Source organism: Tauraco erythrolophus, chromosome 14, assembly GCF_009769465.1.
Source record: "Tauraco erythrolophus isolate bTauEry1 chromosome 14, bTauEry1.pri, whole genome shotgun sequence".
Taxonomy (NCBI): domain Eukaryota; kingdom Metazoa; phylum Chordata; class Aves; order Musophagiformes; family Musophagidae; genus Tauraco; species Tauraco erythrolophus.
The window spans coordinates 94,267-108,808 of NC_141478.1; the positions used below are offsets into that span (position 1 = coordinate 94,267).

A 14,542-nucleotide genomic window follows, 5' to 3' on the forward strand; every position below is an offset into this window, starting at 1 on the left:
ATGATCCACGAGCTGCTGCTGGCGCTGAGCGGGTACCCGGGGGCGGCCTTCACCTGGAGCAAGCGCGGCGGCCTGCAGGTATGGCCCGCCCGCCCGGCAGCCGCCGCTCCGCCCTGTCCTCCCCGCCCTGTCCTCCCCGCCCTGTCCTCCCCGCCCTGTCCTCACCACCCTGTCCTTCCGCAGGTGTCTCAGGAACTGCCGTTCCTGCATCCCAGCGAGACCAGCGTCTTGAACCGGCTCTGCCGCCTCGGCACCGACTACATCCGCTTCGCCGAGTTCGTGGAGCAGTACACAGGACACGTACAGCAGCAGGTGGGGCCGCCGCACCGCTCCACTGTGTTTCCCGGCCGAGCTGCCCCGGGTGTCCCGCGGCGCATATCCGCGCAGGCACGAACAGATGTGCTTTCCCGACCAGAGCTCCAGAAAGCTCCGTGTGATGCAAATAAGGGAGGGTGCAGAACCGTAGAAGATGGACTAAATGTAAAACGTCTTTCTTGGGGAAGCATACTGTACTAATTTCTGGTCGCTGTGCACTGGCCTGGCTTTGTGAACTGTACGGGATGCTCAGCCCGATGTTGTAGTGAGTCCTCCTCATGACTTGTGGAGAGCTTTGGCACCCCAGAAGCATGCATAAGTACAAAGCAGCACTGAGTTACAAGTAGTTCCTTGCACTTGCATATGTATACAGAAGAGCTAGATATAACTTTGCTCAAGTAACTCTCCTTGTGACAAACTTCTGGGTTTTTTTTCTGGGCGCTTTCTGGTGGGCTAAGGTGCACTTCAACATATTCAGACAATTGTCTGCTGGTGTAACGCTGCATAGAAACTCTGTTACTCTGTAGACATGAGGAAACTGATAAAGTTTCCTCATGTCTACAGAGTAGACTGTAAAAAAAAAAAACTGTAAAGCTGGGAGGCTGTGTCGATCTGCTCGAGGGTAGGGAGGCCCTTCAGAGGGATTTGAACAGACTGGATCGTTGGGCTGAGGCCAATGGCATGAGCTTTAATAAGGCCAAGTGCAGAGTCCTTCACTTGGGGTATAAAAACCCCAAGCATCGCTATAGGCTCGGGGAGGAGTGGCTGGAGAGCTGCCTGGCGGAAAAGGACCTGGGGGTGTTGGTTGACTACCGGCTTGATATGAGCCAGCAGTGTGCCCAGGTGGCCAAAAAGGCCAATGGGATACTGGCATGTATCAAGAATAGTGTGACCAGCAGGAGCAGGGAAGTGATCCTGCCCCTGTACTCGGCACTGGTGAGGCCGCACCTGGAATATTGTGTCCAGTTTTGGGCCCCTCGCTTTAAGAGAGATATTGAGCTCCTGGAGCGAGTCCAGAGAAGGGCGACCAAACTGGTCAAGGGGCTGGAAAATAAAACTTATGAGGAGCGTCTGAGGGAGTTGGGGCTGTTTAGCCTGGAGAAGAGGAGGCTGAGGGGAGACCTGATTACGGCCTATAAATACTTGAGAAAAGATGGTGGGGAGGTGGGGGAAGGGCTCTTTACATTAGTGACGGGTGATAGAACAAGAGGAAATGGGCATAAGCTTAGTCAGGGGAGATTCAGGTTGGATGTTCGGAAGTATTTCTTCTCTGAAAGGGTTGTCAGCCACTGGAATAGGCTGCCCAGGGAGGTGGTTGAGTCCCCATCCCTGGATGTGTTTAAGAATAGGGTGGATGAGCTACTTGAGGATATGGTTTAATGGGGATTAGGGATGGTTGGACTTGATGATCTCTAAGGTCTTTTCCAACCTAGAAATCTATGAATCTAGACCTGCACTGGGGAGCTGATGTAGATTTTATTGTTTGGTTTCAGGACCATCATCCATCTCAGCAAAACCAGGGTGGATTACATGGCATTTATTTGCGAGCCTTCTGCACAGGTCTTGATTCAGTGCTGCAGCCATATCGACAGGCACTACTTGACCTAGAACAAGAGGTAAACAAGAGAGACTTAGAACAAGAGGCTGTCCTGCTGCTGACAGGATGTGAAAAGTTGGAATTTCTGCAATTAATATGCTAAGTAGTAGTAGCTAAAGAGGAGACAAGGCATTTTCCTTTCCACATTAGGGATGTCTCTCAAATTATTCCTGTGAGGTGCTGTGATAAATAACTCTTCATTCTAATAAGTATTAAGTCTCCTCTGCCTTCATTTCAGTAAGTGCCCAGACTGCCTCTGGGCCCAGTGCTGTCTCAGACTATTGTGACTTCTAATTTCAGTTGTAAAGGTTTTTATTAATCTCCACTAGATTAGCAGCTGTCATATTTTGGATACTGTCATCATCCAGTGGTTGTTATAGCCTAAAATGGGACACTGCCCAAAAATACGTGGGAGAAAAAAAAAAGCTGTGGGAACTAAAGGTTTGGAATATAGAGCCAAATGTGCTTTTTTACTTATCCATATCTTATTTTAATTTTCATTAATTGCTTTGTTGTTCTTACAGTTTCTGGCCGACCCACATCTTTCCATCTCACATGTAAATTATTCCTTGGACCAGGTATGTCATGTTAATAAACAGGTAGTGCTCCTAAACTTAGGTCTAATAAGAAAATGGGTGGGATAAACAAGAGTTAGTCTGTCATGTCATGCCATTTGTTTTTAATGCCTCTATATTTGTAGTCCCTTAATCATGCTCAGAGGATTACCTGCACTTTGACACAAAGCTTAGGTTCTTCACCTTGATTCTCGCATATTCCTCACTGCCTATGTTTAGCTTGAACTGCAGCTGGAATATAGTAGCTTTATGCATCTTGGTCCAGTGGAGGGAGGACATTCTTCAGAGAGACTTTCATGTCATGTTTCTAATTTGTGGGGAAAGCCAGATGATAGTTTCATTGAAGTATTGTAATCAGCTGCTGTCCTTACTTACTTGATTATAGTTTTTCTCTCTCCTTTGCATAGCAATCTAATTCAATATTTTGCTCCTTGTTCTGCAGTTTCAGTTACTCTTCCCCTCTGTGATGGTCATGGTGGAACAGATCAAGACTCAAAAGGTATAGTAAAATTATAGCTAGTTTCTCTTAATAAGTTTACTCTTTAGCTGATAAAGTTCATTCTGCCCTCATCCTAGACCTTTAATACTAGGAAAGAATGTGGTTTCAATAATGGGTGCCCTGTCCCTAGTACTAATGTAAGCATTGAATAGCTATTTTGCAAATCCATTTACACTGGATTTTACTTTTTCATTATCAGTATGATTTTTGATGACTTGCATTTTATAATCACAATACGTTTCATAGTATGAGATGCTGCTGGTTGGAGTTTCTTCTCTTCTGAGTCTGTTTTCTCCCATTGTCACCCCAAAAAAAAAAGAGAAGGCAGAAGCTAATGTTTTCAGAATCTGGAGATGCTTACTTTTTGTGAAGGGAAATTTTTGAGAGAAGCTTGGGTGTAGAACCACACATAGAAGACCTCTTTCTTCTTTACATGGAGCATGTTACATCTTTGTTTCTGTAAGACTTTAGCTTGTTGAGGCATTTTCTTGTTAGCCAAAAGTGTAGTGTTTAAGTGTCTGAAAAGGTCAGTTATCCAAATAACAGACCTAGTCTAACCGTGTTTTCTTTCTGCAGATTCATGGATGTCAGATATTGGAGACAGTCCACAAACATAGCTGTGGGGGGTTGCCTCCTGTTCGAAGTGCTCTTGAAAAGTATGTAGATGCAGTAAAGCTATTATTTCATTCTTCCGTAGTAACTGGAGTTAGTGTCAAAGCATTTATCTTGTGAAAACAGTACAAGCAAAACAGAGTTGCCTGATGTAAAAGTAGCAGTAGCATGCAGGGAAGACTGTCACAGTTCTCATTATCTATCCAAAGGAGGCTTATGGCAGGAATTAAGGCTTTCTCCATACTTTGGACTGCAAACTTACTTATGCTTTTGGTATACTAGCAGATCTCCGTGGAGAAGCCACATATTCAGAGGATGTGTTAGTTTAGTTTTGCAAGTGATTGGTCCACCTCTGTTTAAAAAAAAAAAAAATTTATAAAATTTCACATTAGCCATTTAGCACTTGTCATACTGCCTGACTGACTAACTGGACTTTCCAGAATGATGTACAACGAGGTTTTGATTACTGCATACAAAGGCCCCACTGTCTGTTTCTCTTGACCTCAGGATCCTGGCTGTGTGTCATGGAGTCATGTATAAGCAGCTCTCTGCCTGGATGCTGCATGGATTGCTACTAGACCAACATGAAGAGTTCTTTATCAAACAGGGCCCCTCTTCTGGCAATGTCCCTAGCCAACCTGAAGAAGATGATGATGACCTAGGAATTGGGGGACTTACAGGAAAACAGCTACGAGAACTGCAGGACTTGGTAAGACTGCAAGTCATAGCTTGGCATCCCTCAGGTCTTAGGAGACGAAAGAAGAAATATGTTGTCTTCCGCTTCAATGCGAGCTATGCTAGACTGGACATGTATTGAGACCTGGTAGGATGGCAAATCAACAATATTGTAATAGGTTGCAGCTGGGCATAAAGGACAGAGACGTACCGTTAGGCATAGCTGGATAATCTCGGGCAGAAAGCCCTGTGGATGGAATTGGTGTGGACGCTGATGTCAAGTAATTGGAACTGCTGTACTCATCCTGCTCTTGAATAACTCTTCTGATTTCTTACTGTCAACGCTGTGATCTGCTCAACGTAGGCATCGGTGATAGCGTGAGCAATGGCAACGGAAAGGGTGTGGGGAGCTTGGGTGTTGACTTCATTTCCACCCTTTCTATCAGCAGCTGGGTCAGTCTTGCACAACTGTTTGTTGTGCAAATGTTACCTAACTGGGTAATATTACTGACATTACTGAGGGAAAAACGTGCTATGCAGGAGTCAAGAGGCTGCTAAGAACATGTCCAGGGTGCTAAGTTAAGCAGGGGAGCAGCCTGTCAGTATACTAGCAAAATGCGGTAACTCCTCACATAGATGGCGTACCATTAGAGTACCCTTGTGCAAAGCAGCTTTCTCCATGGAGTAATCTTCCACACTTTGTGCATCTGAATAGCGTCTGCAGCAGGGACCAGTAAGGGGCAACTGCAACTCTTTAAATTCATGCTCTAGTGTACTGTGAGAAAATGTTTCATGGGCACCCATGGTGGTAGTGTGCTGCATGCAACTTGGCTCTGAACGCATAAAAGATTCACCTCCAAAACGCCCTGCGTTGCACACTAATTGAGTGCCGTGTACAGTCTCTGCTGAGGACAGACTACACACAGGCATAAACAAAGGAAAACTTTAAAATGCAGTTAATGAAAAATCTATTATTTCACTATATTGGATGTAGGAAGAATGTGAAAATTGGTGAGTCTTCTAGATCCATGGTGGAAAATGTAGGCATTAAGAAGATGACACCAAGAGAGCCTACTTAACTCTCTTCTTCAGTATGGCTGATTAACAATGTTGGCAATTCTTCAGCTGGAGAGTAAAATAAGAAATCCTGAGTGTTGATGGGATAGACTGATAAAATACTTGCGTACTTCCTCATCTGAAAATGTCAGAAGAATCTTAAGAAAAGAATTGCCAACCTGTTAACATCACTATACAAACTCGTACTTAACTCTCATATTAAAATGAATTCTGTAGATAGCAAACGTTCTCAAAAAATCGTTAGCATGGTGTTTTTTGGATTATGGACTAATGAACCTAATTCTCCAATAACAAGGAAGCCAAGTGAAATAATCAATATTGCTTCTCTGAAGGAAAAATCTCTTCTCTGTACTTGGAGTTCTTTGTTAAGACATTCAGAAAAAAAGTTAATAAGTTACTGTATTGTTTTAAACACCTTTTGCAGGAACTGAGAAAATTGTCTAATTTATGCTAGCAAGGCTTCAGACTTTTAACCTATTTGCTCACTGTGGAGGTGTTTACATTTGGCCCGTACCACAAGTGTTAAAACATAGAGGAATGGGTGTATGGGAGGATTATTTTTGGTAATACTAATTAACATTGTTACAGCTGTAAAAAACCTCATGTAATGCCTTTGCAACAAAAATTCCTTTTGTTGATGTAACATTGTCCTTTGGGAGAGCCAATTTTCTGCTGTTCCACAAAGATTTACCTTCTCCTTTTCTTGCTTCTGCTCCCTTCTCTGATGAAAGCAGCATCTTCTCTAGGGAGATTTGCTAGCATACCAGAAGTATAAAGAAGTTTGCAGGCTTGCTTAAATGATGCAAATCTAGTTTGCTACCTTTTTGCTTATTTCCAATGTACTTGGATTCCCCCTCCCACACACCACACCCCCCCTTAATACCCATTTTGTATCTGGTTTTCTCACACTGTTTTTGCTTGATTTCTTTTCCCCGGGGTCTCTGACAGCGCTTAATTGAGGAAGAGAACATGTTAGCTCCATCTCTAAAACAGTTTTCGCTGCGAGTAGAAATGCTGCCTTCATACATTCCCGTGCGGGTTGCTGAGAAAATCCTCTTTGTGGGAGAATCTGTACAGATGTTTGAGAATCAAAATGTTAACCTGACCAGAAAAGGTAAGGAACAACTTTCTTGTGGCCTTTGCTCAGTTATGAGTGACTGACAAGTATCTTCCTATTACTGTATTAACAAATTCCTCAGCAGTCACTGACTATTGGCTGATATTCTTCAGAACATATGGATGGTTGTGCCAGGGCAGAGCGGTGGTCCCAGTGTTCTACTTCTGATTGGTTCCAAGGGAGCGGTATAAGAACAGGAGGAGTAAATAATAACACTTTCCAAACATAGTCTCCACGTTTCCTGCAACAAGTCATCGTGTGGTTGCTCTGCATAAATAAAGCTATTGCAAAGGTTGTGTTTTCTTTTCAGTTTGCATCCCTGTCCCTGAAGGATTCTGACAGACACAAGGGCATGTCTTGCTCTGAGTGTTGCAGAATGGTGTCGTAGGATTAAAACGCATCCAGAAACATGAGATTCGTTGCAAAGTGGTCCCAAAGGTGGCTGTGGAAGACAAACGAACCAGATGGAGCCTTTAAGACCACAAGAGAGAGACAATGCCAGCTGATGGTTCTCTTTGATATCCAAATAAGTTTACATTGCAGATGGTTTTGGAAATATATTCCTACACCACTTGGATGGGACTGCTGTGGAGGCTCTGTCTTGAGCTTGTCTATGCAAAAGTACTCAAATGACTTGAGCAACATTGCAGAGAACAAAGGGCCAAATAAACTGCACTGTTTTCTCTTCTTAGGAGAAGCAAGGTGAAAAGAAATTGGTCTTCTAGCTTATTTGGTTAAAAAAAAAAAAATCCCCAAGTTCAAGCAGTAGGATAGATTTGAAAGGGGCCAGGGTTAGGTGGAGAACCAAATCAACTGGTTAATGTGGCAGAGAAGTTGTGGGTTCAAAGATCTAGCACGATCCTAGGAAAAGGGCTGTTAGTGGCAATCATTTACATAGAAAATGTTCTGGGTTTTTACTGATAACCACAGCACTGCCATGTTAAGTGTCTATACTGTAACCGTACTTGCAATAGTCATCTTGTACCTTGGTACTTGTACTTTGAGGTATCCTCAACTTTACATTCCTTGCCAGACCTGAGATGGTGCTGCCTGGACAGCCTTTTCTGCCCTGTTTTGCTGGAAGGGGTCTGCGTTTCTCCAAAAGGTATTCCTTTTTGTTGTCCAAAACACTTTTCTCATTGCTGCACAGGCTCCATCCTAAAAAACCAGGAGGACACTTTTGCAGCAGAGCTACATCGACTCAAGCAGCAACCACTCTTTAGTTTGGTGGACTTTGAATCAGTGGTTGACTGGATACGGAGCACTGTTGCTGAGGTAAGGATCCTAGGAAGGATTACTGTGCAGGCTGAGGAGAGCTCTTCAGTTTTGTGAATGACTGGGAGAAGGAGGTGGCTCTTTAGAATCAGTGATTCAATAAGGGTGTGAACGCTGCAGGTAGCTTTCATGTTCTTAGGGGGCTCAGAGCTTCATGTTACCCCAACTTCTAATGACAAAAGGACATTAACAAATACTATTCACTTTCACAGGGGAAAGAGGGGGATTTTTATGTTATTATTTTTTTTTATTATTTCACTTGCAACGACTTCAGAATTTTTCATCATGCTTTCAGCATAATAGATAACCTCTCACTGGACAAATTCTTTGCTTTGGCAATTTTTAATTTTTTTTTTTGGTCTGTGGCAGGGGAGAAACCGGAGAAGATCGGGAAATCAGAGAACCAAGAACAAAGCTAGGGTGGAACTGACTTCATAAGAATTTGCTTATTTTTTGTCATGGGTTTTCATGTTCTTGGGCAGAGTTTCTTGCTGGTGTACACCAAGAATGTTCTAACTTGTAGCATGGGCTGCCTGCACACAGGATTTCTAGTGTCTTCTCTTGTGCTTTATATAGCATTTTATATAGGTGCTTTTTTGTATGCATCACAAGTATTTTAAGACAGCTACTCTTCTGACTGAATGGGTTTAGATAAATCTGAGGGAAATCTTTTTGGTTTTTGTTTTGTTTGTTTGTTTCCTCACTAGCATCTTTGGAAACTGATGGTGGAGGAATCAGATTTACTAGGACAACTGAAGGTAATGTAACTGCTAGCTTGTTTTTGCTAAAGCAGCTTAAACTTTTTTTTCTTTCTATCTTTTTTTAATCACTTTCATTAAATACTTTACTGTCTTAGATTCTGTGCTTTCTTCTTTTAGGTAAAGCTGTTCTCATTTTCCAGGTCTCAAGAATGAGCACAGTGATAGAACTTGGTCAGGGACCTAGTTAGAGGGGTATGTGTACGTGGTTTTGTAGTTGGCATCTTGAAGGAAAGGCAGCGGAGACTTTTTGGGCACTGGATTAAAGTCATAGCTCTCCAGCTGTGTTTTGAAATGGCAGAAGTTGTCCAAGCAATAATAAAAATGGATGCTATCAGCTAGGATGCTTAAAACTTCTGCTCAGTTTTCTATATGTTTATATACAAAAAATTTATCTCCACAGATTATAAAAGACTTTTACCTTTTGGGAAGAGGTGAGCTGTTTCAGGCCTTCATTGACACTGCACAGCACATGCTAAAAACACCACCTACGGCTGTAACTGAACATGGTGAGTGTTACTTACTTACTTGGCACACTGTCCTCACTGCAGTATAGCAGGAAAATGGTTAGCCATCTCCAGTAAAAAAAGCTCTATCTTATCCTCTAGAAGTTGTCGTTAGTTTTGAAAGGACAGCACCTGTGAAGTAGAATGTCTCACAGAGTGAGTGAAAATAACATCTCAGAAACTTTCAGATGACAGGTTTCTCTCCGTATTTGAAACTGGAATTAAATGAAAATAGTGGAAGTAACATGTCAGTGCTGTCTTTTATGTCTGAGCATAAATAAGTAATAGCTGCAAAATTAGCAATAGCTGCATCATCTCGTGTTGATATTTGTGCTCTTTCATTGTCAGATGTCAATGTTGCGTTTCAACAGTCTGCTCATAAGGTACTGTTAGATGATGACAACCTTCTTCCTCTGCTTCACTTAACCATTGAGTATCATGGAAAGGAGCATAAAGGTATCTACTTGCATTTTGAGTAGTGAGTTAAGAGGGGAGATGATGACCTTGTTTTCAAGTCCAATTATTCACCCTTCTCTGAAGTTAAAGAAATACTAACTTTGTTGCCTTTGCAACCTTACGTGATGGCCTAGCCTTCTTTGGCTCCTCTTATTTTATTCTTTCCCCTTCCTCACCATGGTTGTCTTGACTGAGAAGATGACTTAATTCGGTACCTCATTTGTTTTCAGATACTTCTCAGACTCGTGAAGGGCCTTCCCGGGAGTTATCTCCACGTGAAGCCCCCACATCTGGATGGGCAGCTCTGGGCCTTTCTTACAAAGTTCAGTGGCCACTGCACATTCTCTTTACTCCTGCTGTTCTGGAGAAGTAAGTACTAGGTATAGTCTTTGTATATTCATCTATAGGTTCCCTGATCTCAGGAATTCACTAATGTGTTGGGTTTTTTTCCCTCTCTCTGGAGAGAAAGGTAGAGCTTGCTCCTTGAACCTTAAAATGGCTCTTTCCACTTATTCATACTGAGAATACTTGTTATAATGACAGTAAGACCTGCAAGATGCTGACAGATCTGCAGTATTTTAGGAGTAGTGCTACTTTGACAAAACATCGTCAGCTCTTCCCTCATAGTGAAATTAACTTTGTGGTTTTTAGGACAGTAACTGATACAAGCAGAGATCTGTTATTCTGAGATGGGCCATCACCTGAAGTACCCTGTCTGTTGGCAGGCAGCTACTCCCTGTTTCTTTTTCCAATCTGGCATTATGTTCTTCAGTACCTGCACCAAAGGAAGATTTTAATCTTAAACAATTTTGTATTTTTTGACTGTAGGTACAATGTTGTGTTCAAATACCTGCTGAGTGTGCGACGAGTCCAAGCTGAGCTACAGCACTGCTGGGCTCTCCAGATGCAACGCAAACACCTGAAATCTAACAGAACTGATGCCATCAAGTGGCGTCTGAGGGATCACATGGCTTTCCTTGTGGACAATCTTCAGTATTATCTGCAGGTCAGGATTACAGAGAAAGGTAAACTGTATCAGTTCTTGACAGGAATTCATGGAGAGGGCACTGGAGTCCGTCCTTTCAGGGTTAAGATTCTTTGTACCTTAAGAAAATCAGGATTTCCTTTGGAACAAGTCCAGAACTTTCTCGAGTTCCCAGACTTAGTACTACAATTATAAAGTTTTTTGACTTGTGCATCAGTGAGTGTTACTGGAAACGCAGGAGTTTTGGCACTCTAGTGCTACTAAGCATTTGTGAGAAGCCACAGTCACTTCTGAAGTAGCATCATTAAGATCCCTTGCCCCTTTAAGTAAACTCCATTTTGAGTTAAGTTGTTGTTTTGGGGTTTGTTTTGGGTTTTGTGTTGGGTTTTTTTTCTGTTTGTTTTGTTCTTTTTTTAAGAATCCAAAGAAGCCATATTCTCCCCATCTGAAGTAAAAAGAGACTTTTCAAATGTAAATAGCAGTTATTAGTAGCATGATTTTGTGAGAATTGCTTATCATTTTGTGAATAGCCATAACAGCTGAGTTGAGAGGGCTTGGCTTTCCAGATTCTCCAGAGTAATCTGGCTGAGCTTTTGCACTGCAGCATTTGTCCAAAATTCCAGATAGTATCTCCCAGTGTAAAATTCAGAAATGACTACAAATACCTTTGTTTAGATGCTAGCTATATACTTTTTCAATTGTTTACATGCTAGCTATACACTTTTTCAATAGTTAATCTTAAAGAAAGTGACCCTTTCTACTTAGATAACACTTAAGCATCAAAAATTGTTCCCCTCCATTACGTACTACTGTTGTATATAATTCCCCATTCAGGAGGCAGAGAGAAGGTGATCCTCAGCCTCTAAGGTAAGAGTAGCAATAAGGAAAGTAAGTTTCTTACACAAAGCTTCTGGCTGGTCTGAAGTACTCCCATTCCTCAAGATACGAATGAGATTTCTTTCCATATCCATCAGGTGGATGTACTGGAATCTCAGTTCTCACAGCTTCTGCAGCAGATAAATGCCACGCGAGATTTTGAGAGTATACGATTGGCTCATGATCATTTCCTGAGTAATCTGTTGGCTCAGTCTTTCATCCTCTTAAAACCTGTAAGTCAGTCTTGTTTTCACCTTTTTCTACAAATTTTCCAACTCCCCTAAGAAACACACCTTTTTGAACAGGTATGACAAACTATCTCTTTTGAAACAGATGAGTGATAATTTCCTGTAGAACACAGACTACAATTCTAGGAATAAAGCTGGTATAAACTAGAACAGATAACTGAATTAAGATCACTTAATTTACACTTGGTGAGTGTGGATGCTGCATTCCTGGCAATTTAAAATCAAAATTATTATTATCTTAAATTCTATTGCTGTATTTTTCTCAGAGGCAATTTTATTAAAGAAGTACTAATTAGCATAGTGCTGGGAACTGTATTTCTGAGGGACTTATTCTGAAATGCATTAGATTAGGAAAAATTGCCACTCTTACTTACACTTTAGAGGATAAAAATAGTTGAGATGTTCCTGAGTGGACTTTAAGGGTGTTTTTTATTGTCGTTTCAGCCAAAAATACATTACAGTGTTGCTGGCATTTTTATTAAACATGTAGCCTCACAAAAAACATTTCTAAAGAAGGTTGGTATCAATGAAAGACAACGATACCACAGATCTTGTCTGTTTAATTATTTTGCTCAGTTTATGAGGCTGCAGCATAAAGGTGGCAGAACACTAATTATCCAGTCTGGAACTTGTAAGTGTTCCAGTAGTTATGTCTGTAAGGTATTTGGGCTTTCTTAATGCTCTTGAATGGAAGTTACCTTGATCAACTGATGCAAAAGAAATTCCAGGCTTTGTGAACAGTGAAACCAAGGCCTTGAACCACAGCTCTTGCTGTTCTTTATTCTTCCTTTTCAATCCTGAAGCTGCAATGATGGCTTGCTGGTTGGATAGGGAAGCCAATGTTCAACTTCTGTGCCAATGTGGATGGCTCATGCCAATTGCTGTTTCCCCAGGAATGTCTGCAAAAGGTTGAGGGTGGGGGGGAAAGATGCAGCGTAACATTTAAGTCCTTTTTCCGTAGAAAATGCTACAGGTGCTTTAACATCTTCCTTACTGATTGAAAAACATGGTATCAGCAACATCTTAATGATGAATGCTGCATCTTTTCAGATACTAAGAACAGCCTTCTCTGGGTTTGAACTCTGTTCGTACTACTACCTTGTACTTTTTATCCCATGCAGGTTTTCCACTGCTTAAATGAAATTCTGGATCTTTGTCATAGTTTTTGTTCTTTGGTCAGTCAGAACCTGGGCCCATTAGATGAACGAGGAGCTGCACAACTCAGTATTTTGGTGAAGGTGAATCTATGTTTATATGGATCTGTTTTTCTCCCATGCAAACGTTTGCCTAAGCAGTCATTTTGGCTTTAACAGCCGTAGAACAGGAGTGAGTTTAAGCTGAGACCTTCTATAGGAGTGCGTGCAACTATTTTAATCAATCAACTGTTCCTGAGTCAAAAATTCTATGTGCACAGAGGGGTGGAACATGGGCAGATACGCAGAAATTACCCTACTGGAATAGAAAGGAGGTGGATATCAGCCTGTGTCTCTACCCCTCCTTTTGGATAGGGAGATGATTTTTGAGGCAGCTTACCTTATACTGGACCACAAGCATCACTTCTCTTGCAGTGATTTTCTTCTGCAGGCTCTTAAAGGATTGTTTAGGCAGGAACAGAGATGAAACGCTTGCTTTCTGTCTTTCAAGTCTCTTGAGAGCGCTCAGAACTGACGACTTCTAATTTGTAGGGATTCAGTCGTCAGTCATCACTTCTCTTCAAGATTCTCTCTAGTGTTCGCAACCATCAGATAAACTCTGACTTAGCTCAACTGCTGCTACGCTTGGATTATAACAAATACTACACCCAGGCTGGAGGAACCTTGGGCAGGTAGGCATATCTTCAGAGTTGCTTGTAGCATTATGCTGAGGTACTTGAAGTACAAAGTGATCTATATGATCCTAAGTCATTTTTATTGATTGTTTAAGCCAAAATAATTAGAAGCAAAGTGTTGCTAAATACTATGACAGAAAAGTAACAAATCAGCATGAATTAAGTTTTGGGTTTTATATGCCTTCTCCCTCTCAAGTTTGTTTTGGCATGAAGTTGAGCTAGCTGGTAGCTCATATTGGCTGAAAAATGCTGATGTGGTTTGATAAAGTGAGTTTCTTTCAACATGTAGTTCTTGTCTTGCAGTTTTGGGGTTTAAGCACGAAGACCTTTTCTTCAGGCTATGAGCAGCAATGTGTCAAGCAGCGGAGACTGGTGCTCTTGGAGAGTTTGCACTCCACTGAATTTTTCTTCATAGATGGGTCTTGCTGGGTGAACCACTGTTTCAGAAGGAAGCGGGAGGAAGCGCCACTTACGTGAGGCTGCCCAGTGACTGGAGAAATCTACTCCGTTTTTTCTGAGCTAGTGAAAACATACTTTCTGCAGCTTTGCGTATACTTATAAATGCTTCTAGGGAGGCAGTCTGTGCCTCTTCAGAAAGTGAAAAAACAAGAATTACAATGTCTTGGCTCTTCAGCTTGACTATGATCCTTGGCAAGTTTGGAGTATGGAAGAAGTAGTCTATTGTTCTTGACTATGAATGAAGTTTTGGCTGTATTCAGAAGTTCTGATTGTGCTGTAAACTGATTTACAGTACACAATGTCTGCTAATCAAATGCATACCTCCAGGTAAATGAAACAACTGCAATAGCAGTTTGAGGTAAAGTGTGAGAGAAGAAGGAATAGATTTTAAGAATCGCTTCTCATACAGTGCACTGTTCTAGCCTATGTGTATAGGTAAAGGAGCCACTAGTGATGTCACATGCTTTCTCTATAAAACTTAATACCTTTTGTGTGCTAAAATTACACACCTCAAGAAGGAAGTAGGACCTTTGCCCTCTTCTAAGTACAACTCTCCCTCTGCTGGCAGACAAGTGTGGGAGAACTGAAGACCAAGGAGAAACAACTAGGGTACCAGCTCTAAGTGTACTGTTTTCATTCAAGACTATTTAGAATGCTACTAGTGACTATCCTACTGAACCAAAA

The 14,542-nt window shown here is 41.7% G+C and overlaps 1 protein-coding gene across 3 annotated transcripts; it reads left to right on the top strand.

Moving 5' to 3' along the window:
* TUBGCP4 (tubulin gamma complex component 4) lies at positions 1–14,542 on the top strand. Of its 3 annotated transcripts, none has more exons than XM_086620046.1 (18): positions 1–78; positions 184–312; positions 1,809–1,931; positions 2,437–2,490; positions 2,930–2,986; positions 3,563–3,642; positions 4,106–4,307; positions 6,299–6,464; positions 7,618–7,742; positions 8,450–8,500; positions 8,904–9,009; positions 9,355–9,462; positions 9,693–9,831; positions 10,291–10,468; positions 11,422–11,556; positions 12,693–12,809; positions 13,257–13,396; positions 13,815–14,542. In XM_086620046.1, exons 1-18 carry the CDS (start codon positions 1–3, stop codon positions 13,915–13,917), a joined length of 2,091 nt encoding a protein of 696 aa, XP_086476172.1. In that variant the 3' UTR covers positions 13,918–14,542. The 3 variants fall into 3 exon arrangements, with proteins under 3 accessions (XP_086476172.1, XP_086476173.1, XP_086476174.1); XM_086620047.1 differs by having other exon boundaries at positions 13,703–13,856; XM_086620048.1 differs by lacking the exon at positions 13,815–14,542 and having other exon boundaries at positions 13,257–13,400.

Excerpts from the sequence above, each read along its gene's own strand:
- TUBGCP4 (XM_086620046.1), top strand. The coding sequence starts at position 1 with ATGATCCACGAGCTGCTGCTGGCGCTGAGCGGGTACCCGGGGGCGGCC. Across the intron at positions 313-1,808 it reads CAGGACACGTACAGCAGCAG|GACCATCATCCATCTCAGCA; the intron begins GTGGGGCCGCCG and ends GTTTGGTTTCAG. Across the intron at positions 3,643-4,105 it reads GTTCGAAGTGCTCTTGAAAA|GATCCTGGCTGTGTGTCATG; the intron begins GTATGTAGATGC and ends TCTTGACCTCAG.